This window comes from Leuciscus leuciscus, assembly GCF_965113295.1.
Source record: "Leuciscus leuciscus genome assembly, chromosome: 12".
Taxonomy (NCBI): Eukaryota; Metazoa; Chordata; class Actinopteri; order Cypriniformes; family Leuciscidae; genus Leuciscus; species Leuciscus leuciscus.
The window spans coordinates 37,473,464-37,497,964 of NC_138736.1; the positions used below are offsets into that span (position 1 = coordinate 37,473,464).

A 24,501-nucleotide genomic window follows, 5' to 3' on the forward strand; every position below is an offset into this window, starting at 1 on the left:
ACATAAACAGCACTATAAATAGGTATCTTTAATAGAATAATCTCTACTATGTCCTGATAGAAGGAAAATATTTTTTATAAGGTTTAATTTTATAAGCCTACTCTTTTATACGGTTTCATATTTGTATCTCTACTTCATATCAGCACCATCAGATATTTAACAGTCCTATATTTTTCTTCTTCTCTGCGTCTTCTTCTTCTACTTCTTCTCCTTTTATAATTTTTTGTTTTTACCATGATCATAATATCATGGTGTTTTGAAGATCCAGTGTTGTGTATGAATATGGTAATACTCATTCAGTGATAGGAATTACCATCTGATTTACCTCAGTATTATCACAGATAATTTTGTAATTGAAATGGTAGAAACAGCTTTGATATACTTTATCAATTTTATCATAGTTTGGTTTATTTTGATGTATATAAAAACAAAAATACAGACACTTTCACTTTGTCAGGTTGAGATGGGAGAAAACAATGGCATGAATAATTATGAAAAGTTGAAAACAAAATTGTTAAACAAGCATTATATTTTCACAATACAATTTGCAATTATAGCTAGAATTATAGATTTGAACAATGTTTAGATTTGTAATTATATAAATCATTTTCATTGTGTATTTCATATTACGGCAGAAAATTCATTTATTGTAGTTGACAGGTGTGATGATCAGTGGAGTTGAGTTTTTACCTCCATCATTAGCGCACGGGTTAAAATATGGATAGAGTTTCCCAGTAAAAGACTGATCAGTGAAAGAGTAGAGATGAGAGCTGGACTCCACATCATAAAAGGAGAGCAGACCCTCCTCATAATCCACAAACACACCGACCCGCTGCGGCTTCACTCTCACACACAGAGAGACAAGATAATCAGTACAGGCTCTATATTCATTCCCATTCATCAGAATCACAGTCCAGCATCCATTACTGGGACTCGCTGTGATCACTCCCTTCCTGTCAATGGATTCTCTGACCACTCCTAAATACCATCCAGTCTTTCCCTTCACCTGCACCTCAAAATAAAATCTCCCTGAGGAGAATCCCTCCTTTCCCAGGACACTTAAATATCTATCAAATCTCTCTGGTTTGTCTGGGAGTTTCTGTGTAATGTCTCCACATCTCACTTGGTTTCCATCATCAGACAGAATGAGATTAGGACTAGCTGTATCAGGATCCAGAGTCACATCCACTGAGAAAACAGAGAATATAAATCACAAATTCACAATACATATATTTAGTGATGATGTTTGTAATATGAGTGTTTAATCATACTGTCGGTCAGTGATGAAGCTGTGAGTATCTGAATGTAATCTAGTGTAGTGCAGACAGCACACTGTACCTGCATACTGCTGTCTCCTCTTCACTTCTGTAGAGACTAATGACAATAAAACACCATCAGATCTTTGACATGTTTATGTGTGGAATTATAGACAAGATTTAAGGTTATATTTAAAGAATTGTGTACAACATCATGTTTTTTCTGATCAATGTTTCTCTGCTGATATTTAGCAGCTTTCCTGTAACTCAAAAAGTTTTCCTGTAGCTCAAACAGTAGAGCGTTGGCGCTAGCAACGCCAAGGTCATGGGTTCGATTCCCAGGGAAAGCAAGAACTGACAAAAATGTAAAATGTGTACCTTGAATGTAATGTAAGTCGCTTTGGATAAAAGCGTCTGCCAAATGCATAAATGTAAATGTAAATTTAGAGAATCCCTGAACTCCTATTGTGTTTGAGCCCGAAATATTCCTCCTTTTTAGAACATCTTTGGGAATGTTTTGTGAACATTTTATGAAATTTTTATTTTAGATATTTTATGCCTAATGTTATTCATCTCAGTTTTGGAGTGTATTAGTGTTGTGGTTATTCAGCAAAGACAACAATATAAAAAATAACCTTAGAGAAAGTGAAATGAAAGCCCAGCACTGCAAAGCTGTTTGAACTACAGGTCAGAAATGTTCCTCAAAAAAAGAACAAATCTGTATGAATAGACATTCATGATGTCTATGATTTGATTTTCTTCTGCTAAACTGATTTTATCTGACACATAATCACAACATTTAGATGAAACAGCTGAAAAGACTAAAAATGGCAGAAAATGAATGTTTCTTTCTGTCGTTTCTCATCTAAAAGTGTTCACAGATTTACTAAAGCCTCAAGGTTCTGGTTACAGTGATGAAGCTTCTAGTACAAGATGAATTTACTGCATGTTTTCTGAAATTAGAGATGAATATGACCTGCTCTCTTCAAGAAGAACTGTGATGATAATGAGACACAAACACATGATCACACACTTCTCTTATTTCAGCTTTAACAGACTCATTCTTCATTACTGATATTAAAAGATGATAAATATATGTATCTGTACGGTGTATTTGATATTGCTGTACCAGTTTGCGTGAGTTTCTCCTGTAGAGAGTCCTGCAGTTTAGTCAGAGTCTCCAGACTCTTATCAGTCTTCACACTGATCTCAGACCAGTTCCTGGTGTTTCTAGAGCTGCACAGGGATGAGTAAATCTACAGCAGGAGAGAGGAGAAATCCTTCAGCATGGGGAGTGTTATGGTGTCATATACTGCATTATCATTGATCAGAGAGATGTTGACTGACCTGTAGGAGGTGGAGGTGATCTTCAGTGTGTGAGAGCTGCTCCAGCTCAGTGTTTCTCATCTTTAGCTCAGTGATCTCCTGCTCCAGCTCTTCAATGAGCTCTTCCTCCTGTTTCTCTGCTGCTTTCTGCTGCTCCTCCATCATCTCCAGCAGTTCAGTATAAAATATCTAAAGCAAGATTCAGTATTACTATTGATCATATTTCAGTGTGTTAGGGAGTTTTTTTTTCTTTCAGTTTAATTTGGACTGTTTGGACTGAATAATTCCTCAAATCATGTGCCTTGTAAAGGAGAGTTATGCTGTCACTTTAAGTGATCAGAATAACAACTAATGAAATAGCAGCAGGTAATCACAATTAGCGCTTTTTTACAACAATTCACTAAACACAAATTTAATATTCATTAACTTACGTTATAGACACAATATTGACAAGTTATGCATACTTCATCTATTTTTGCTTCAATGAAAACATTTCCAAACAAAACCACAGAAGAAACAATTGTTGAACATATCTGAGCAACACTAACAGGTGTTTATGTGGTAGACACATGTTATGTGGTTTAGTCGGTAGACCAAATGAATCAAAATCGATGTATCAATGTAACCTGCAGAAAGAGTGACTATACAGTCCAAAGCACTAATATACAGACTGAAGGCTGGTTTATACTTCTGCGTCGGACCTAAGCCGGAGCCTCTACACTGTAGACTACTGGTTGGTTTTCATTTATACTTCAGCATCGTTGTCCGCGTTGGTGCAATTACACATGCAGAGGGAGCATGTGAAACCCGAGGGAGGGGTCCTAGCAGACCAATCACAGCGCTTGCAGTCCGTGTAGAATTGGCGTGTTGTTACATTTTGGAGAGGTGCGCATCAGGGTACGCTGAAGGGTATGTGCACTGCACACAGCAGACGTATAGCTACGTCGTGAGTTCGACGCAGAAGTTTAATTTGGGCTTGACTAACAGACTGTCGAACAAACACAGACAAGAAGAGTGATGCAAACAGTGAAAAATCCCCCAAAACTAACTGATGAAATAAATATTTAAGAAAACTGAATTACATAACTTAACTTAGGCTACCTTTCTGACTTCTGCTGAATGTTTGACGTCTTGAATCTTCTTGATTCTGTCCTGGATCATCTGCTGTGTGTCTTTCTGTGTCTTCATCAGTTGAGTCTATAGACAGAGAACAACACACAATATGTTTTCAATTGGTTCATTTATATTAAGGAACATGTGTTTCCTCATGATAAGAGCCATTTTAAATCAGTTTGTCATTAACTTTTACCTTCTTCTCTTCACTCTCCTCTTCTAAAGAAACAGTGTTGTGGTTCTTGTGATCTCCGTCAGTGCAGGACAGACACACACATGTCTGATCATCTCTACAGAACAGCTCCAGAGGTCTCTCATGTTTCTGACATATATAGTCCTCCAGATTACTCACAGGATTGATCAGTTTGTGTTTCTTTAAACCTGCCACTCTCGAATGAGGCTCCAAGTGAGTTTCACAGTAAGAGTTTTGACACACCAGACACGACTTCAGGGCTTTCAGCTTTCTTTCCTCACAGAAGTCACACAGAACAGGCTTTTTCAGAACTTCAGGTTTTTTCTCAGGACTTTTGTCCTGCTCTACGAGCTCTCGGAGTGTGGTGTTAATCTTGAGATCAGGTCTGTGCTTGAATGTTTCTTTACAGTATGGACAGTTGCAGGTCTGGCTGTTGTCCCAGCACTTATTCAGACAGGTCTTGCAGATGTTGTGTCCACATGGAGTGCTGACTGGATGAGTGAACACGTCCAGACATATAGAGCACTGAAGCTCCTCAGTCAGTGTACCGCTGGAGGAAGACATCACTGGAGAGAGAAATGATGAAGATAAATCACCTGCACATCTCAAATATATTAGAGATCATGTACAGTCAGCTGGTCATTACTGCTAAATTAACCCAGACAAGCTGAACCCTAATGTGAAGCTCACTACACGACCACTAATCAAATAAATAAATACACAAAGGAGCAATATTTATTTGAAACATATGATTTTAAATGATTTTGCTACTGTACACTCCTGAACTGTACATAATCAAATATTATATGAGAAGAGTGAAAGTTATTCATGCACTAATTCATTCTTCTTGTTTTTAATTTTTTATTTATTGACTTACATGGAGGTGTTTCTCCAATACTCCGACGCCTGGTTTTTCTTTCTTTGGTTGATGTTGGTGAAGATTCTGCCATCCTTCCCCCTTCTTCAAACCTTGTCAAGAAAAACAAAAAAAATATTATATTTAACAGTAAATTATGAAAAATGATTTGCTCCTTGTAATATTGAGTGTTTATTTGGTCACTGATGTTTAAATTAAATTTACATAGTCAGATTGTGGGTTACTTATTCGTATTATTTAAAAATAGATAATTTTACGGAGCAGTATTTTCGGCTGCAGTGAGTAAATGGTTTGTGTTCGGTCTGTCTGCAGGATTTACTTCCTGTTTCTTGAGGGCCAGATTCAAAGTTCAGCACGAGATCTACTGAAGATGTGCAAATTAAAGAATACAGACACAGCCGGATCATTTCCATAATGACCAACACGATCATTTAAATACTCACCTCCCATAAATTTTGCGTCTGAAAGGGAAACTTTTTCACTGCGTGTCTTTAGTAAATCCTGACAATATTTTTTAATGCCAAAAGAGGGTTTGCATGGACACATGCTGTTAGTAAATCTGTTTTAATCTTATGGAAATGATCTGTTCTTTAATATTATAGTCTAGCCTGGATGCCTGGCGAATTTAGTCCCGCCCACACATTTTTTAGGACTAGAATCTGAGTTTAGCCCTGTCCCAAATGGCGCACTTCATGAGGACTTTCGGTCTCGTGGACTTAAATTGCGCGTGCTCGCCGAGTCTTCGAGTCCGTAGGCCAGGGTTCCTCAAACTCGGTCCTGGAGGGCCGCTGTCCTGCAGAGTTTAGCTCCAACACTGATCAAACACACCTGAGCAAGCTAATCAATGTCTTCAGGATCACTAGAAACTCACAGCTAGGTGTGTTTGATCAGGGTTGGAGCTAAACTGTGCAGGACAGTGGCCCTCCAGGACAGAGTTTGAGGAACCCTGCCGTAGGCCGTTCATTTCAGCATTTTAACGCTCTGAAGTGTGCTCAGCAGCGCCCCCTTTGTACCCTTGAAGCGGTCTTCCGCGAAGCCCGCATAGATGCACTTTAACTACCCAGGGATCCTTGCGAAAGGCCAATCAGACAACGGATGGGAGGAGATTTCGCTCACGGATAATTGTTGACATGGCTGAGAAGAAAGTATTACGTTTTTTATGACCTAGATGTACATTTTACCAGTTGTAACCTACAATTTATACAAACATTATGGTCATCGACCAGTGGTTGATGTCTCAAACATAATAATAGTGCGTTGAATAATACGATCACATTATGATTCATTAAATAAATAGAACCGAATGTCAGGGCTTTACTGAGTCATATGTAAACATAGTATGAATATTGAAACCTGTAAATTCATCTGAAACTCATGCACATTTTCATTATGTGTTAAAATTGTAATCTTAGTTCAAAGGGAACATTATGTATTATTATGTACAACTGTATACATCATTTAAATAAGCATGATGTATCTATTGTCTAATGCCCAGGTGGCATACACAATATCAAAATATAGAACTGTAAAAGTAGGCTGTGTAGATGACATGGAGATAAGACGTCGGAGCGCAAAAATGTGATTTCTCCTGTCCAACAACAACCAGACCGTTATTTCCGGCTTGACGATCGAGTCTGTCCCAAAAAATACCTCTCAATGCGCCCTCGTGGACTCGCACCAAGGGCCCTATAGGTCTGCACTACATGACGTCACCAAAGTGTGGACTCTGAGGAAGTCCACAAGTCCGGAGTGTGCCATTTGGGACAGGGCCTATGACGACGTCAGGCTAATGCTAGTCGTCAGTAGAATTTCTGAATTTCCCTGAAATGCAGAATTTCCCACTTCCGTCTGCGCTTTTATGGGATTGCGCTCTCACACTAGAACTCCCAATCTGGTCGTTTATGTAGTGTGACAAATTGACAGAAACACCAACATTTGCTTTTGCGTTACAACCAGTCAAATGAAATAAATACAATTCTGAAAGGTCTACCATTTCAGTGCAGTAAACAACTAAAATAGTTGAGTATTAGCCTATATATGCTTAAGCCTGGTTCTGTTCAACTTATTCCAGTTTGACATAAACCAACTAAACCACTTCACATCCATTAGAAACCTGTTCAGCACAATCTCTCTTATATTTCTATCTCTTACCTGTGAGGATCAGATGTGTCCACAAGACTCTTTGAACGGATCAATAAATATTATGTTGTTTAAAGAGGAAGATCGTACATATTGTCATTGATCAAGTTAGTGTTGTTTTCTCTGAATCTCTCACTGAACTAAGGTCATTGTCCAATGTATCTGTTATCAGTTTCCAGAACAAAGGCTGCACATAAAATCATCTGCTTAGACTGACATACTCTTATTGGCTTATTGTTTTACAACAGATATGTGGATTGTGAAACTTCTAGGACCAGGACTGTTCAAAGTATAAAATTATTTTAAAGTGGCAATGCCAGATAAATGCATTATTTAATATACAAAGCATTTGTATGCTCATCTGCAAGCTATTGTAGTAATTTGTGAAGAGATTATAGATATTAATGGAGTAATGAGAGATTTATAAACATTAAAAATATGACCTTTGAGTCCTTTCTATATTTTAGTCTTGCATCACACAGAAAGAAGCAGTCATCTCCAAAAGTCTCCAGTAGAGGCCGCCATTCTCTCACAGTGACTGCTGTGATCAGTGTTATTGTTATGTGTGGGTGGGTGTTAATACTGTTATTCCCCATTGAGCCTGCAGGTGGCACTGCCACTTGTAATTGTAAGTTGTTGAGTAAGTAGAGAATGTTGGCTGTGTTCTTTTAACATGGTATACACCCAAGTGTTTTCTACATGTTGATATTGAGAGACACAACAGTTATATCAGATGTGCTGCGATCACACCTGGACTGGTGATTGTCTGGGTTTCTTGTTTTTATTTTTTTAACACATAATTTTATATTTTTTTATTTTTAATAACAAGTAGTTATTTGTAGTTTAGTACACACAGAGTTTGGCAAATGATAATTATTCTAATTTGCTTTATGAATATCCAGTAAGTTGTTAAATTGTCAAATGGTTAGTCCACTTTTTCCTTTAAAAATAGTCTTGATAATATATTTTTTTTTAAGAACATTTGCATATCCACCTATGATGTCCACACTATTGATTTTCTGCATCATCCTGTGGCTTGAAACATTCTGAACGCTGGATTTGTCAATATTATAGGCCTGCGTTTTTGTTCCCTGTAAGATTTCACTAATATTTGTCACTACGAAGTTCTTATTCTGTAGTTTATTCTTAGATTTTCATATTTTTAATATTTTATGCTGTAAAGTTGTGTACACTATTGTTTATGCAGCAGTATAATCATAAAATAAGAGGCAGATATGTGACTTGCTCAGCAACAGCAACTGCAGGCTCTGCAGGCTCAGCAACTGTATTGACAACAGAACAACCAGCGAACAACCAGGGAAAAGCAATCGACTGCCGATCGCATGATTCATTACATTCCGTAACATACCCCTTTACAAATATGAACTAAAGAATTCCCTTCTAAAATAAGAAGTAAATAAGAACAAAATAGTATATAAACTTTAGGCCACATAACATTTAAAACGACTGCAATAAACTTCAAATTAGGCACTAATGACCTGAAGTATCGCTGACTATAGAGTCCTTGTTACACTAACCGTTCTTTTCCTGTCCTAAAACTGCCACAGCAGCATTTCTAACCTATTACAAATCAAGCCTCTTGGGTGGCTTGGACAATCGGCCAGCCCTAGTGTAAGTGTGTCCATCTGATGATGAGGGTTTGACAGGGCCAAGTGAAGCCTGTGGCATGGGCTTCGCAGGAGGTGAGTCAGCGGATGGAAGGGCCTCTGCAACACTCCCTTCCAGCATAAGAGGCAATTCGGGTTCAGTACTGTCCAGTGCTTGTGTGGTGGTTGACTCTGCCGTTCTTAGGTGCACTCTGTTTCGTCTATATATAATATATATATATATATATATATATATATATATATATATATATATATATAAATAAGAGCGTGGTGCCACTTTCTGAAGGCAGGTGCCGACCCTCCATAGCGCAGGGTTTTTCCCTGGAAGGGGCTTCATGCGGATCCTCTCTCCTATGTTCAGCTCTGGCAGATCACAAGCTGACCTATCATAGGATTTTGCCAACTGCTTTCGTTGGTGAAGCCCCTCCACAACCCCAGTTACAACACTTGGCTCTGGCAGGGCTACTGTCCATGTATTCAGTAGGGGTGTTTCTCCAATGAAGGATTGCTTTCCAAGGGTCAGTTCTGTCGTGCATAGCTTTGCGCAGAAGGTTCTTAGCAATCTTGATGGCTGACTCAGCCTTTCCATTTGATTTAGGATGTCTTGGTGAAGAAATGACATGCTCAAATTCCCAGCTTGAGGCAAAACACTTAAACAGAGCACCAAACTGAGGGCCATTATCTGTGATCACTCTTTCTAGCTGACAATGTTGAGCAAACTGAGCCTTGCAGCGCTTAATGACCGTCTCCTGCAGATAGATCAGTAAGCAGTTCAATCTCCCAAAAATCTGAGAAATGATCCACAATTAGAAGATAGTCCTTTTGCCGGTGACTAAACAAGTCCATGCTGACGATCTGCCATGGCCTTGCCGGGGATGTCATGAGATAGCATGGTTTCCTTCTGTTGGTTGTGCGCAAATTCATTGCAAGTCGAGCAGTTATATTTATATTATATATATTAATGCTAACATCAGGTGATGGTCTGCTAATCAGTGGCAGGCCCCGGGGAAGCTTCAGTTTTTTCTGAAATATCAGAAAAAAGTTTGTAGGTCTTGCAAATTGTGTGTGCAGAAGAAGACTGGCTTCATTGATTTGGATAGTTTATGGATCGTTAGGTAGAGCTCACAGCGGGTGATCGGTCAGAATCACGCAAGATTTCTTCATTGGAAGTATTTATTGAATTTACAACTGCATGATTGAATATGTACATTGATGTGTGGTTCTGAAACAAATAAAGAAATAAAACAAACATAATTAGTTGAATGCGAATAAATGATTATCATGCAACAAACCTCTATTTGTATTAACTGCATCCTATTCTAACATATATAGCAGAAATAAAATACAACAATATCTTAACATGGCCGAAACTGACAGTAAAGAATGAAAAAGGCTGTTATGTAGGTCTAAGCAGCTACAACTATAACAATAAGAAAGGATAAACCATTCGCAATACAATGGCTCCCTCTGCCGGTCACATAAATAACTACACCAGGCCGCTCCGAGAGGTGTCACGTGACGACCAGTGTACATGCGGGAGGTGCGTGCTAGTGATGGGATTTATGGCTCTTTAAGGGGATCCGGATCTTGGCGATCCGTTTTAGTCAGTTTTAAGAAGCCAGCTTGGGGGCATCTCAGTTTATCCTGGAAATAATCACTGGGAGGAATTATGAGGTTAGATTTGTAGTCAAATAATTCAAACTCAGATATCACACACCAATATCTGAGTTTGAATTATTCTGAAATATTGATTATTACCTCATTTGTCATGTGTGGACTATATTCCATAGGGTTGCACAACATCCCTCTGCTTAGACAGTGACATCACTATTTTGGATTTACCTTTAGTACAAAGTGTGTGTATGTGTAAAGCTACTGTGGCAGGTGGAATATATATGGCTGGGCTTAGACCCAGGCAAATAGCAGACTACGCCACGATGGGACTTACACCCAAAGACTTAATGGTTTTTTCGCTAACAAGGCACTCAGGTTCGTGAAGGGATCAGCCAGAGACAGTGGTCAAATACAAAAATATAATTTTATTATTATTAATTTCTATTCTTTTACTTTTTATAAAAATGTACAACCAATGGAGCCATACACACCAGAGTCACTCCAAAAATTCAAGATTTCACAACAAACATTTAGTACGAATTTCACAGCAAATAGAATGTAATTGACACCAAATCAAATAAACACACAGTATACTCTAGTCACAATGTACACACACACGAGGTGAAGCTAGGGCTGAAACTTACCAGTGGGAGGCTAGTGGCCCGAGCAATGAACATCCATAACACAACACCCCACTCACACGTGATAGATTTCACACACGCACCACAAGGGAAATGATCATATTTGGTGAACGCACCGCCACTGCACACACCAAGGGACCCACCACCACAAGGGGCACTGCTCCCACTGGCGGTCTTCAGCACCTAGACAAAAGACAAACACGTGAAAATCAACCAAAACTACACACAACAATTGCAAAACACTATTAAACCCAAGATGGTACTAGAGTTAAAGATTGGGTAGCAATTAAATCACAACTCGAAATACAAATTAAACAAACAAAATATCATAGCCCATCCAGCACAATGGGGCAAAAATGCCCTCTGGCTTAACGATCTTTGGTCGGGGTAGACAAAGCAAAACAAATAAATAATCAACCCAAATAAATCAAAATAATGCTCTTGTATATCAGCAGCAGACAAAAGCCTCCATACAAGAGTTTAAATAAACAAACAAAACACTGAGCCTATAAAATATAGACCAAAATAATTACAGTTAGTGGTGTCAGTCCATCCAACACTCCACACTTAAACCATGAAACTGGCCATATGATGCTGAATGAAACCAATTCACGGTATAACAGGAGGAACGAGATCACCAGGAAGCTGCCGATTAACGTGAGCAAACCACGGTTCCACTTATTCTAGGTCCCGGGTGAAAAAGGCAGCCGCAGCTGTTGACATGAGCATATTATATCCGCAAACAAATCGTGACATTAAAACGTAAGCAAAGCAGCAGATGTTCAGTGTCGATGTAGTCAACTGGCGGCCGCACCCCCGGTTAAATAGCACTCCCTAAAAATGCACAGGATGTCCATTTACAAATATGTCCCACATTAACCATTCAACCATTACTCAGTATAGCAACATACCCATGATTAACAGCGTTGCGTCACAGGCCCTGAGCTCTGATTGCTGATCGCAGGGCGCACACTCAGCTGGTGAAAGGGCTGCTGCCGCACCGGGGATTCTATGGCATGGAGGTCCGGGTATCGTTCGTTCATTTGTTTTTGCTCTCACATACGAAAAAGAAAAAACGAGAAAACAGCTCCTTTTTCCGTTTTTTCGTTTTTTTAGAAAAACGAAAAAACGAAATTATGACTTGATTTTTGGTTTTCCCGTCCTTGCACGGAAATCAGAAAAACAACTTGATAGAAACGAGAACACGGCCCCTTTATTCGTTTTTTCGTTTTTTAAAAAAAAACGAAAAAACGAGATTTCGGCTTGAGTTTTCGTTTTTTAGTTCACAGGCAAAAAACGTACTCGGTTACTAACGTAACCTCGGTTCTCTCTAGAAGAGGGAACGAGTACTTGCGTAAGAATATCTTACGCTAGGGGAAAACCTCTTTTCCTCGAGATATTGAAGCCAAAAATTATCCTTAATTTTGCAATTATGTAAAACGCATTGCAGCAGCATGCAGACATGGGCGAGACAGCTCGCGCGCCCATTGGCTGCTCTGCGGCAACTGCACCAGCCTATCGATAGAGGCTCCTCATGACGTCAGAACCAATGAGGGCGCTTCGCGCCCAATACGTCATGTCCCGCCGAAATCGGGTGGGGCCAGGGCTATAAATACGGCCCAGAGAGGCTGGTTTGGTCAGTTTTTTTCATCGCTGAAGCGAATCAGAACATGACGCATGCACGGCAAGATACGCAAGTACTCGTTCCCTCTTCTAGAGAGAACCGAGGTTACGTTAGTAACCGAGTACGTTCTCTTACGAGAGGTCTCTCGTACTTGCGTAAGAATATCTTACGCTAGGGGAACACAATGTAAAACGCCGTGCGTGCTTGAGACATAACACTAACGTCCCAAGGGCAGGTGCCCGGGGCTCATACAGTGCTTAATCACAAGGGACTCACAGAGAATCCGGGAAGAGGGGCTAGAATAGCATCATTCCTGTAACATTGAGCTCTGATAAGAGCATATTATATCAAGTGTTCCACACAGCCAGGGCGAACTCAGCCTGGACTGGTAAATATGGGGGACTAACGTATTGCCCACAGAAGTATATAGGCTATCAGTGATCGACGCTCTAGCAGTTTCAGCATCCCGAGCCGATAGAATCGGGCGGGCAATACTGAAAAATTAAACCGAGAGCAACCTAGCTTGCAAAGCGGGAACCTCGAGGTTATAAAACCTTATAAATGTAGACGGGGAGGCCCAGCCTGCCGCCATACAGATATCTTGCAAGGCAATCCCACTGGACCAAGCCCACGACGAGGCCATGCCTCTTGTGGAGTGCGCTTTGACACCTATCGGGCATTGCAGGCCCTTGGATGTGTAAGCTAGCGCTATAGCATCAACTATCCATCTGGATAGACTCTGTTTTGATGCAGCTAGTCCCTTAGAACGTCCGCTGAACAAAACAAAGAGCTGCTCCGTCTGTCTGAAAACAGATGAGCGAGACACATAGGCTCTTAACGCCCTGACCGGGCAAAGGAAGCCTGCATCCCCTTCCTCTTCAGATACCGGCAGGGCCGACAGGGAGATAACCTGTGCCCTAAACGGTGTGTTGAGGGATTTAGGAACATATCCGTGCTTTGGTTTGAGTATGACTCTCGAGTCATTCGGCCCAAACTCCATACACGTCGCGCTCACTGAGAGTGCTTGCAAATCCCCTATGCGCTTCACTGAAGCGAGAGCCAGAAGAAACACTGTTTTGAAAGACAAGAGTTTCAGGTCTATTGACCGTATTGGCTCGAATGGGGCACCTTTCATGGCTTCCAGAACCGTGGAAAGGTCCCAAACGGGAACTGAGGGTGGTCTGGGAGGGTTCAGCCTCTTAGCTCCTCTAAGGAAGCGAATGACCAGATTGTTCCTTCCTAATGACTGGCCAAGCGGTGGTTCAGCGAACGCTGCTATGGCTGCCACATAAACTTTGAGCGTGGATGGGGTTCTGCCCTTATCCAGAAGCTCTTGTAAAAAGGAGAGAACCTCCGGCACCCCACAGCGTGAGGGTGAAGTGCCACTCGCTGTACACCAGCTAGTGAACACAGACCATTTTGAGGAATAGAGCCGCCTCGTAGATGGAGCTCTAGCCTGCGTGATCGTGTTTAACACTCCCGCTGGGAGGTTAACAGGTACCCGTTGATGGCCCACACATGTAGGGACCAAAGCTCCGGGCGAGGATGCCAGATCGAGCCGTTCGCCTGCGAGAGGAGATCCCTCCTCACCGGTATCGGCCACGGGGCGGTACTCGTCAGCTGCATCAGGACTGGAAACCAGACTTGGTTTGTCCAAAATGGAGCGACGAGTAGCACTGGGCATCCGCTCTCCCTGATTCGCTCTAACACCTGGGGTAGGAGCGTGACAGGGGGAAACGCATAGAGCGGGCAGCGGGGCCAGCGCATCCCTGCTCTTGGAGAAGAATTCCTGACAATGAGCATTCTCTTGAGACGCAAATAGGTCTATTTCCGCTCTGCCAAATGTCCTCCATAGCATTTTGACTGTCTGTGGATGTAAAGACCATTCTCCTGTCGGCAGATTGTTTCTGGACAGTCTGTCTGGTCCCACATTCAGATGGCCGGGCACATGCGCTGCCCTGAGCGAGCGCAGATTGTGCTGAGCCCAGACCAGGAGGCGTTCCGTCAGCCTGTGAAGGATTCTGGATCTGATACCTCCTTGGTGATTTATATAAGCCACCACTGACATGTTGTCCGAACGGACCAAGACGTGGTGTCTTTTTATCTGAGGACAAAAGCGCATCAGCGCGTTGTCGACTGCCATCATTTCCAGGCAGTTTATATGCAGAAGCTTTTCCCGTTCTGACCACTGGCCAAATAACGGTCTGCCCTCGAGCAGCGCTCCCCATCCCGAGGTTGAGGCGTCCGTAGACACCACCTTCACACTCGAGGAAGTCCCCAGGCTTACACCTGACCGGTACCAGTCGGTCACTGTCCAAGGTTTCAGAGCTGCGACGCATTTCTGATCGACCTTGAGGCGCGCGAGACCGGAGGTCCAAGCTCTGCGCGGCGCGCGCTTTCAACCTATACTGCAGCGGGCACATGCAAAGCAGACCCAGCTGAAGCACTGAGGATGCTGAAGCCATGAGACCCAGCATCCTTTGAAGCTTTTTGAGCGGGACTAAATAAGCGCCGTGGCGAAAAATCTCTGTCATGCGCTGAATACTTAGTCTGCGCTGCGGCGACAGCTGTGCTGTCATAGACAGCGAGTCCAGATCTGTGCCCAGAAAAGATATTTTCTGACTGGGAGACAGTGAACTCTTTGCCCAATTGACTGTGAGACCTAAATTCTCGAGGTGATCGAGTAATATGGTCCTGTGTTCTATGAGCTCCGACTGTGATCGAGCTAGAACCAGCCAATCGTCCAAATAATTCAGCACTCGTATGCCTCGGAGCCTGAGGGGTGCGAGCGCTGCATCCATGCACATCGTGAATACGCGAGGTGCCAGGGATAGGCCAAATGGCAGGACTGTGTACTGATATGCCTGGCCCTCGAAGGCGAATCTCAAAATTCGCCTGTGACGTGACGCTATTTGTATTTGAAAATAAGCATCTTTCAGATCTAACGACATGAACCAGTCCCCTTGGCAAATTTGCGAGAGGATTTTCTTGGTCGTGAGCATTCTGAACCGTCGTTTCAGAAGTGCTTTGTTTAGTCGTCTTAGATCTAAAAATGGGTCTGAGACCCCCGTCTTTTTTGGGTACCAGAAAATATCTGCTGTACATGCCCCCTTCGCTCTGAGCTTGTGATAGGGGTTCTATAGCCCCTTTGCTCAGTAACTTCGCTATTTCGGCCCGAAGTAGGTGTGCTACTTCCTTTTTCACCGTAGTATCGATTCGCGCCACTCTGCGTTGCGGGCGTCGACCGAACTGTAGCGAATAGCCTCTTTCTATAATGTCTAGCACCCACTTCGAAACCCCGGGTAGCCTTGCCCATGCGTTTGCACGAATGGCTAGGGGTTGAATGCGAAGCGCGCTCTGGTCGCTCAGCGACAGAGGGGCTTCAGTGTGCTGCAACATAAGCGTCGCGCTTATGACATTTGAGGCAGGGGGCGCGCTGATAACAGCGGGCAGATTGCCCGCGCTCGACTCCTCTGCGGTGGTCAACCGAGAGGGGGAGGGCTGGGCGAGTCCCGTAAGACCTGTCATGTCTATGTGTGAATGTGGGCGTGGGATAGCGGGCACATTTACAACACTGAGAGCATTGTCTGCCTGAGCAGAGCGAATGCATGTTGGTTTCGTTTTGCAGAAACCTTGAGACATGCAGAACGTAGTGTTTGTGGGCACTGGGCAGTGGGCACATTTACCACATTTAATGCGCAATCGATCTGGGTCGATTTCATGTGCGCGAGCCCTGTGCGACGGGCTGTGTTCCTGTGTAGGAATGAGCACTGGGCAGTTGGCATTTCGTCTACAGTCATAACACCATCGGCCGTGGCCGGAACACCAGGAAATACACTCTATGGGATTTATCTGGGTAGCCGTAAAGCGGCGTTTGTGAGCAGGCAAGCGGGCTGTGTCGCCGACTTGTTTACTGCAGAATACACTGGAACAGTCGCATTTACTGGAACTGAACGAGCGAGAAGTTGCCATAGAAACAGAGAGCGTCAACATGCTGGCGTTTGTTTGCAGGTGTGCGTGTATTACAGTAGGCTCGTCCACTGCAATATTGACATTTCCAGAGAAATGTGTGAGAATGGAGGTAGTGGCACGGAAACCATAGAAACGGTGCTTGGGTGCAGGCGAGCGGGTTGTACAACGCGCTCGTTGGCTGCAAAAATACACATCTGCAGTCGCCTTTTCAGGGAACTGACAGAGGGAGCATTGACGGCATAAACATTTTTTTTTTTTTTTTTTTTTTTTTTGCCGGTAGACCCGGGATCAAACACGGGTCTCTCGCGTGAAAATCTGAGAATCTGCCACTGGGTCACAGGGGAAGACACAAAGGCTTTTATATAGCGCGAGTATTATCAGAGAAACCTGTGTTTCTGTGTAGGAATGAGCACTGGGCAGTGGGCATTTCGTCCACACTCATAACACCATCGGCCGTGGCCGGAACACCAGAAAATACACTCTATGGGATTTATCTGGGTAGCCGTAAAGCGGCGTTTGTGTGCAGGCAAGCGGGCTGTGTCGCCGACTCGTTTACTGCAGAATACACTGGAACAGTCGCATTTACTGGAACTGAACGAGCGAGAAGTTGCCATAGAAACAGAGAGCGTCAACATGCTGGCGTTTGTCTGCAGGCGTGCGTGCATTACAACAGGCTCGCTCACTGCAGTATGACATTTCCAGTCGCCTGAACTTCAGAGGGGAATGAGAAATGTATGAGAAATAGAATTCGGCCCAGCCGCGGCGGGACATTTTAACGCTCTTTTCTCCTTTCGCCAGTGACGCACGGGAACCATAGAAACGGTGTTTGGGTGCAGGCGAGCGGGTTGTACAAGGCGCTCGTTGGCTGCAAAATGCACATCTGCAGTCGCCTTTCAGGGAACTGACAGAGCGAAGCATTGGAGGCATAATTAATCTGCCGTCAGACCGAGATTCGAACCCCGGTCTCTCGTGTGAAAAAACAAAAATTCCGCCACTGAGCCACAGGGGGGGAACACAAAGGCTTTCAGATGCACGAGCATATAAGAGCGTCATGATTGACGCGTGAATGGGGCGCAGAGGCAGGGTAGCTTTCTTGTACGTAAAGAAAAACTAACCCCGACCGTCCGCTTCCAGCCTCCCCTGTGAACGGCGCATTTTGCGCGGCTCGAACAGAGGGAGAGAGAAAGCTAGCCCCGTGACCGTCCGCTCCTGACATCCCCTGTGAACGGCGCGGTTTGCGCGGCTCGAACAGAGGGAGAGCAGGTATCATCCTCCAAGCAGGCAAGGCAAGCGGGCGCACCGGCGAGCTTTGCGGGTTGGGGGGAAAAAGGGGCGTCTTGAAAAAGACGTCCGGCTCTTTTAGTGCAATGAGAGTGTGTGTCGCGGCGGCGAACACACACACATACACAAAACACAGTAACAGAGAAAAGGATATGTACGCCGGAAAGCGTCAGCAGGAACGGCGACTGAAGGCGGCGAGTTGTCGACCGGCAGCTTCAGATGCAGAGTAATCCCGCTGGGTGCTTGTAATCAGACGGCGCGGCTTCCTCTCAGGATCCAGCGATGCGTGAGCCCGCTGAAGAGATAAAAAACTGACCAAACCAGCCTCTCTGGGCCGTATTTATAGCCCTGGCCCCACCCGATTTCGGCGGGACATGACGTATTGGGCGCGAAGCGCCCTCATTGGTTCTGACGTCATGAGGAGCCTCTATCGATAGGCTGGTGCAGTTGCCGCAGAGCAGCCAATGGGCGCGCGAGCTGTCTCGCCCATGTCTGCATGCTGCTGCAATGCGTTTTACATAATTGCAAAATTAAGGATAATTTTTGGCTTCAATATCTCGAGGAAAAGAGGTTTTCCCCTAGCGTAAGATATTCTTACGCAAGTACGAGAGACCTCTCGTAAGAGAACGAATAAATGACTTCAAAATTCGTTTTCCACATGTGGGCGGCCTGACACGCCCCCTTCCGCCGATTGGTCAAGCAAATCTGAGCATGTGACGTCATCAGTTGTCGCTCCGGTCAGGTCTGCTCAACAAAATAATAGTCAAGTCAAGTCAAGTTTATTTGTATAGCGCTTTTCACAATACAGATTGTATCAAAGCAGCTTCACAGTATTACATTTAAATAATACAACAAAGTTTGTTTCAAGAGGAATTTATTGATTGATAAAATTAAATTAAATATCCCCAAAATATCCCCAGTCCTCTACTATGGCTACAGATTCTTAAACTGTACAGGGCAGGTCCTACTGGGCTTTCTTCTGTGCAACTTTACACGTTTCACAGAAATATTTACATCAGAAATATTAATTATTAGTCTGCCACCAGCCCGTTTTATGTAGCTGTGCGGAGTTAAATCTGCTGACAGCGCCGAGCGGGAGACGCTCACTGACCAATGTTCAGTCAGCAGTCAGAACTTTTCTTTTAGACGCTCCGTTTTGCCACGGGATGGTGATTGCAAATACTGTAATGCCAATCGGCTGAGGGTGGGTACCGATGATGGTGAAATACATTTTTACTGAAGCTGTAATCATAGCCGCGTCCCGCGAGAATGAGACAGATGATTGACAGGACGATAGCGGAGGCAATTAAAGGCGCAAGATAACTTCTGTTAACAAAAACATAAATAAAAAAAAAGTTTAATATAAGTGACTTTGTCTTTGTTTTATTGTTTTTGTTGGTTTTAATCAAATCATTGTGAACCACAAACTGAGCCTTTATTTAAGCCTATACTGAGCCTATATTAAATTTTTTTGTTATAATATGGGTATTTTATAATACAGCATAAATAAAAACAAACACACGTAATATGTATGCCTATAGGCAAAACACCACAGTTTTTTGGTTTTGTTTGTGTTAACTTTTATCCCCAACCATATTTCTTCATGGGCTCCACGCCAGGGGTCACGCTCAGCACCCCTACTTCCCATGGTAGCCTACTAACTGTAATTATGCTGACCCAGTTTATATGTAAAATCTTTGGTATATGTAATATCTAAAAACACTTTACAGTGTGATGGAAATAAACTTTTCTTAAAGCGTGTTGTATATCACCACAGATTTATTGACACCCTTCTATCTGTGTTGTATACTGAAATAGACAATTGTCCTGCAGAATGATGAGGTTTTTTGTAATAACACAATTATACCATGAAAAAAAAAAAAAAAAAAAAAAATAATAATATATATATATATATATATATATATATATATATATATATACAGTGCTTAATTTGTAAAGTGGGAGGTCCCGGAGCGCAGAGGGGGTGTGGATCCGGCCACTCAAAACGGGGGTTGGAGGTAACAGAACAAAAAAAAAAAAAAAAAATTTAATAAAAAATACACTGCCTACGTAGCTTCTCTGCAGGGACAGCGCCAGAGAATTGTTAACGCATGTGCTGAGTGGGTGCTAGATCATTGACGGGGAGCTGCGCAAAACTTGGCCACTAAATATTTAATATTCAGTTATGTTAATGATCACAATTACAGTTTTAATTTGATTAAATTGAACAAGCGCAACATTCAGCATTCAATCAAATAGGCCTATTCTAAAAGCCTGATTACATAATCAGAAAGTAGCCTTTTTCTTTTTTCGTTTTGAATTATTTCGTTTAAAGACATTTCAAGCTTTGTGTATTTGATGTATTTGTCATGTCTGTGTGAGGCATACGCTGAGTTTCGTTAAGTTAGGATCGCGCGGGCGCCTCCGTTATATTTGTTTCATAGGCCTATTCATTAAATACAGGCAATTGGTTGATGAAAAATTGATTAAAATTAAGATACAATTTATACAAAACGAAATTCACTTTAAAGAAAGGCTTTCTACAAAACAACTTCAACGGTCAAAATCATGTCTGACCCGCTCCATGTCTCATATTGCGCATCCTATCTTACTCGGTCGTGCTGTTCACTTTTCATAAATCAACATAAATGGAAGAAAAAATAAAAATAACATTATAATATTTTAACAAATATGAAACTAAATGCGCTTTTTTAATGGCTACAATAGTACGCCTACATAGGCTACTCTCTATTTGTACAAATTTCTGCACATTCATTTAATTCTGAATTTTGCAAACACAAGTTGAAAGGCATTTGTTCAAATCAAGTTCACGGATAATTGTGCGTGCATTTATTAATCATTATGATACTAAAATCCTAACAAATAGGCTATGCTATGTACAAAAAATCAGATGAGCCCATAATATGAACGCATTTACACGTTAAGCATTTTCCTCCCATAGAAAAACATTATCGCTTAATGTGGCTTAATGCAGATTAGAATGTCCCCTTATTATGTCGAAATAACAAGATATTATGTCGATACTAGGCTACTGTGTCCACTCCACCGTGGTCTCCTTTTTGATCAGCGGGAACGATTTTTGCTTTTTTGGGATCTGACTGTCCAGCGTATTTGAAAAAGTTAAGCAAACTTTCCTGTCTTTTTGACATTTTTCCCCTGAGTGAAACGATCGAGGCTAACAGCAATCTCAACTCGTACAACAAGCGCGCAAGTCATGTGTCACAAACATTGAACACTACACAAACAGGAAAATTATTATTTATTTTTTTCATTTAGGCAATTAATTTTAGTGACACAGGAGGTGCCGGATCCAATAAAAAAGGTTCCGGATCCAATGTCGGAGGTGACGGAACATGTTCCGGCGTGTTCCGGCTCAAATTAAGCCCTATATATATATATATATATATATATATATATATATATATATATATATATATATATATATATATATATATATATATATATATATATATATATATATATATATATATATATATATATATATATATATATATATATATGTGTGTGTGTGTGTGTATGTATATATGTGTAAAGGCAGGATCACCTACTGGTGGAACCTAAACGGAAGTCCAGTCCTGGGGTGCGTTTCCCGAAAGCATCGTTAGCCAACTATGGTCGCAAGTTCCGTCGTTATCAGCATAGTTCAACGATTTGGTGTTTCCCGAAACCATCGTTCAAACGAACGTTCGCAAACAGCATCGCAAACTTGTGTGGTTGGAACGACAGCTCTCGAGCTGTCGTTAGAAGCATAGTTTCTAGTTTACATTAGATGTAGACTGAATAAATCCTTATCTTTAGCAAAATAAGCAAGCTGACATTCAGTACAACCCGTGTTATTTATTTAGAATACATACAAATGTAATTTATGTCTTTTAGTTTGTCAAGAGATTTAAAGCACCGTTTTTGAAGACTGCGCATGTGCGAACGTGCTCTACTATGTAAGAACGAGCCAAATATTGAGTCTGGTAATAAAGCAAAATAACTGAGAAAAATTAGAAATGGTCTTCAGATGCCATGTCTGTAACTTATATGACAAAATCTAGCGTTAATTCGATCTTAAACAGATTAATTAAAATAAGTTATTAGTCCACCACGTGCGAGACGTCATAAACCAACGTGGTTGAACGATACTTTGCGACAGACGGTTTCGGGAAACAGTCGTAACTAGCTAGTTGATTTCTCCAACGATGCATCGTACTATGGTAGTTAAGCAGCGAGCTATATAGTTGTACGGGAAACGCACCCCTGGCTGTATAATCAAACAATAAAAACGAGAAACAATGCATGCCATCAAGAACATTTATTGATTCCACAGGAACTTGATCCAGTTTCCCCCATTTTTACTAATAACTACTTGTTAATGAACTACTTTCCGTTTGGGTTTCACCAGTAGGTGATCCTGCCTTTACACATATACATATACATATACATATACATATACATATACACACACACACACATATATATATATATATATATTCATGGTATAATTATGTAATCTGCTTATTGTGAGCCTAAATGAGTAAATTGGTATTCAATCATTATCAGGCTGACTTGCCACCAACTACTGGTGTTTTTTTATATATTGAAAGTAGTGTTTCATGTTGTCACTTCACATTTAATAGCCTCTTAGAATGAAATTGCTATGCAAATTCACAGTGCCTCCTTTGAGCTGCATTAGACAGTGTGTAATGTACATCTAAATGCAGGGTCAGATGCTGCTTCTGTGCCACCTATACTGCAAAGCTGGGAGTTTGTTCATACAGAGTTCATCAGACAGCCTAAAGCCTCTTACGTTGTTGATTTATATTTCAAACAACAATTCAACATTTGCTCACAATGTTTTTCTTACAAAAAACCTCATCATTCTGCAGGACAATTGTCTATTTCAGTATACAACACAGATAGAAGGGTGTCAATAAATCTGTGGTGATATACAACACGCTTTAAGAAAAGTTTATTTCCATCACACTGTAAAGTGTTTTTAGATATTACATATACCAAAGATTTTACATATAAACTGGGTCAGCATAATTACAGTTAGTAGGCTACCATGGGAAGTAGGGGTGCTGAGCGTGACCCCTGGCGTGGAGCCCATGAAGAAATATGGTTGGGGATAAAAGTTCACACAAACAAAACCAAAAAACTGTGGTGTTTTGCCTATAGGCATACATACGTGTGTTTGTTTTTATTTATGCTGTATTATAAAATACCCATTTTATAACAAAAAAATTTAATATAGGCTCAGTATAGGCTTAAATAAAGGCTCAGTTTGTGGTTCACAATGATTTGATTAAAACCAACAAAAACAATAAAACAAAGACAAAGTCACTTATATTAAACTTTTTTTTTATTTATGTTTTTGTTAACAGAAGTTATCTTGCGCCTTTAATTGCCGCCGCTATCGTCCTGTCAATCATCTGTCTCATTCTCGCGGGACGCGGCTATGATTACAGCTTCAGTAAAAATGTATTTCACCATCATCGGTACCCATCCTCAGCCGATTGGCATTACAGATTTGCAATCACCATCCCGTGGCAAAACGGAGCGTCTAAAAGAAAAGTTCTGACTGCTGACTGAACATTGGTCAGTGAGCGTCTCCCGCTCGGCGCTGTCAGCAGATTTAACTCCGCACAGCTACATAAAACGGGCTGGTGGCAGACTAATAATTAATATTTCTGATGTAAATATTTCTGTGAAACGTGTAAAGTTGCACAGAAGAAAGCCCAGTAGGACCTGCCCTGTACAGTTTAAGAATCTGTAGCCATAGTAGAGGACTGGGGATATTTTGGGGATATTTAATTTAATTTTATCAATCAATAAATTCCTCTTGAAACAAACTTTGTTGTATTATTTAAATGTAATACTGTGAAGCTGCTTTGATACAATCTGTATTGTGAAAAGCGCTATACAAATAAACTTGACTTGACTTGACTATTATTTTGTTGAGCAGACCTGACCGGTGTTACAATATATTCGGTTCCTGAAATATTTGGTTCCAATGGGTGGAGCTACCATGAATATTTACGATACCATAGCGTGGGCGGGGCGACAAATACAAGCGAGTGGAACGGAAAGCGTGAGCGCCTGCTCGTTTTGTTTTATGGATTATTTCTTTCAAACAGGTAATAAAGTTGAACGAAGTTAATCTTAAACTACTCGTTTACATTTTATAAATAATTCATTTTGTAGCATATGTGTTTCAGTACTCTTGAGTTTACTGAACTAATCCTGTAGGAAGCGTTGCAAGACCTACAATAAAGGCATATTTCTCCACATTTCCCCAGATTAGTTGTTGCTGACATTATAGAACTGTTCGTTTCTCATGAGTGACTGAGATTAGGGTTTTTAAAGTTGTGTGATTGCTGTTTAAATAAATATTTACAAATATATTCGTGTCTTTATTCTGTCTCCCAAAGTTGTCTGCATATTAAAATAGCCTTTAAATTATAGGCTGATAGCTCAAGACGACATAAGAACTTGGAGTTGCATGTTGCTTGCTTTGGATGTTGCTTTATACTGACTCAACTGAAAATCGTTTTGATACACAACCTTTACTTTATCAAAGGTTATCATAAATGTTAAGCTTCAGATGCATTAACAGTTGTTTTCTCTAGCAATGCTTTAGAACAGTTGTCAAATTAATTGATAATAATGACTAACCATTAATCATAAAAATTAGGCCTACATCTTATCAGTTTAGTAATGTTATCATTCTTATGTAATCTTTTTGTAAACAAGTGAACAGAAAAACACACTGGTGTAGAAGGCATGGGTATACCAAAATATTAAGGA

The 24,501-nt window shown here is 41.4% G+C and overlaps 3 protein-coding genes across 6 annotated transcripts in view; 1 reads left to right on the forward strand and 2 right to left on the reverse strand.

Moving 5' to 3' along the window:
• LOC309511702 (E3 ubiquitin-protein ligase TRIM39-like) overlaps nt 1-24,501 on the forward strand; it is a 208,088-nt gene that overhangs the window by 54,227 nt on the left and 129,360 nt on the right. The window lies entirely within an intron of this gene.
• The window catches only part of LOC309511707 (uncharacterized protein), a 169,225-nt gene that overhangs the window by 37,462 nt on the left and 107,262 nt on the right, over nt 1-24,501 (reverse strand). The gene's annotated exons all lie outside the window — the stretch shown is intronic.
• Nucleotides 391-7,050, reverse strand: LOC309510666 (E3 ubiquitin-protein ligase TRIM39-like). 2 transcript variants are annotated; one of them, XM_082185538.1, is made up of 8 exons: nt 6,917-7,050; nt 4,766-4,857; nt 3,892-4,454; nt 3,684-3,779; nt 2,604-2,771; nt 2,386-2,512; nt 1,339-1,374; nt 391-1,188 (listed from the first exon to the last, which is right to left on the reverse strand). In XM_082185538.1, exons 2-8 carry the CDS (start codon nt 4,836-4,838, stop codon nt 641-643), a joined length of 1,611 nt encoding a protein of 536 aa, XP_082041664.1. In that variant the 5' UTR covers nt 4,839-4,857; nt 6,917-7,050; the 3' UTR covers nt 391-640. The 2 variants fall into 2 exon arrangements, with proteins under 2 accessions (XP_082041664.1, XP_082041665.1); XM_082185539.1 differs by lacking the exon at nt 4,766-4,857 and having other exon boundaries at nt 6,917-6,963.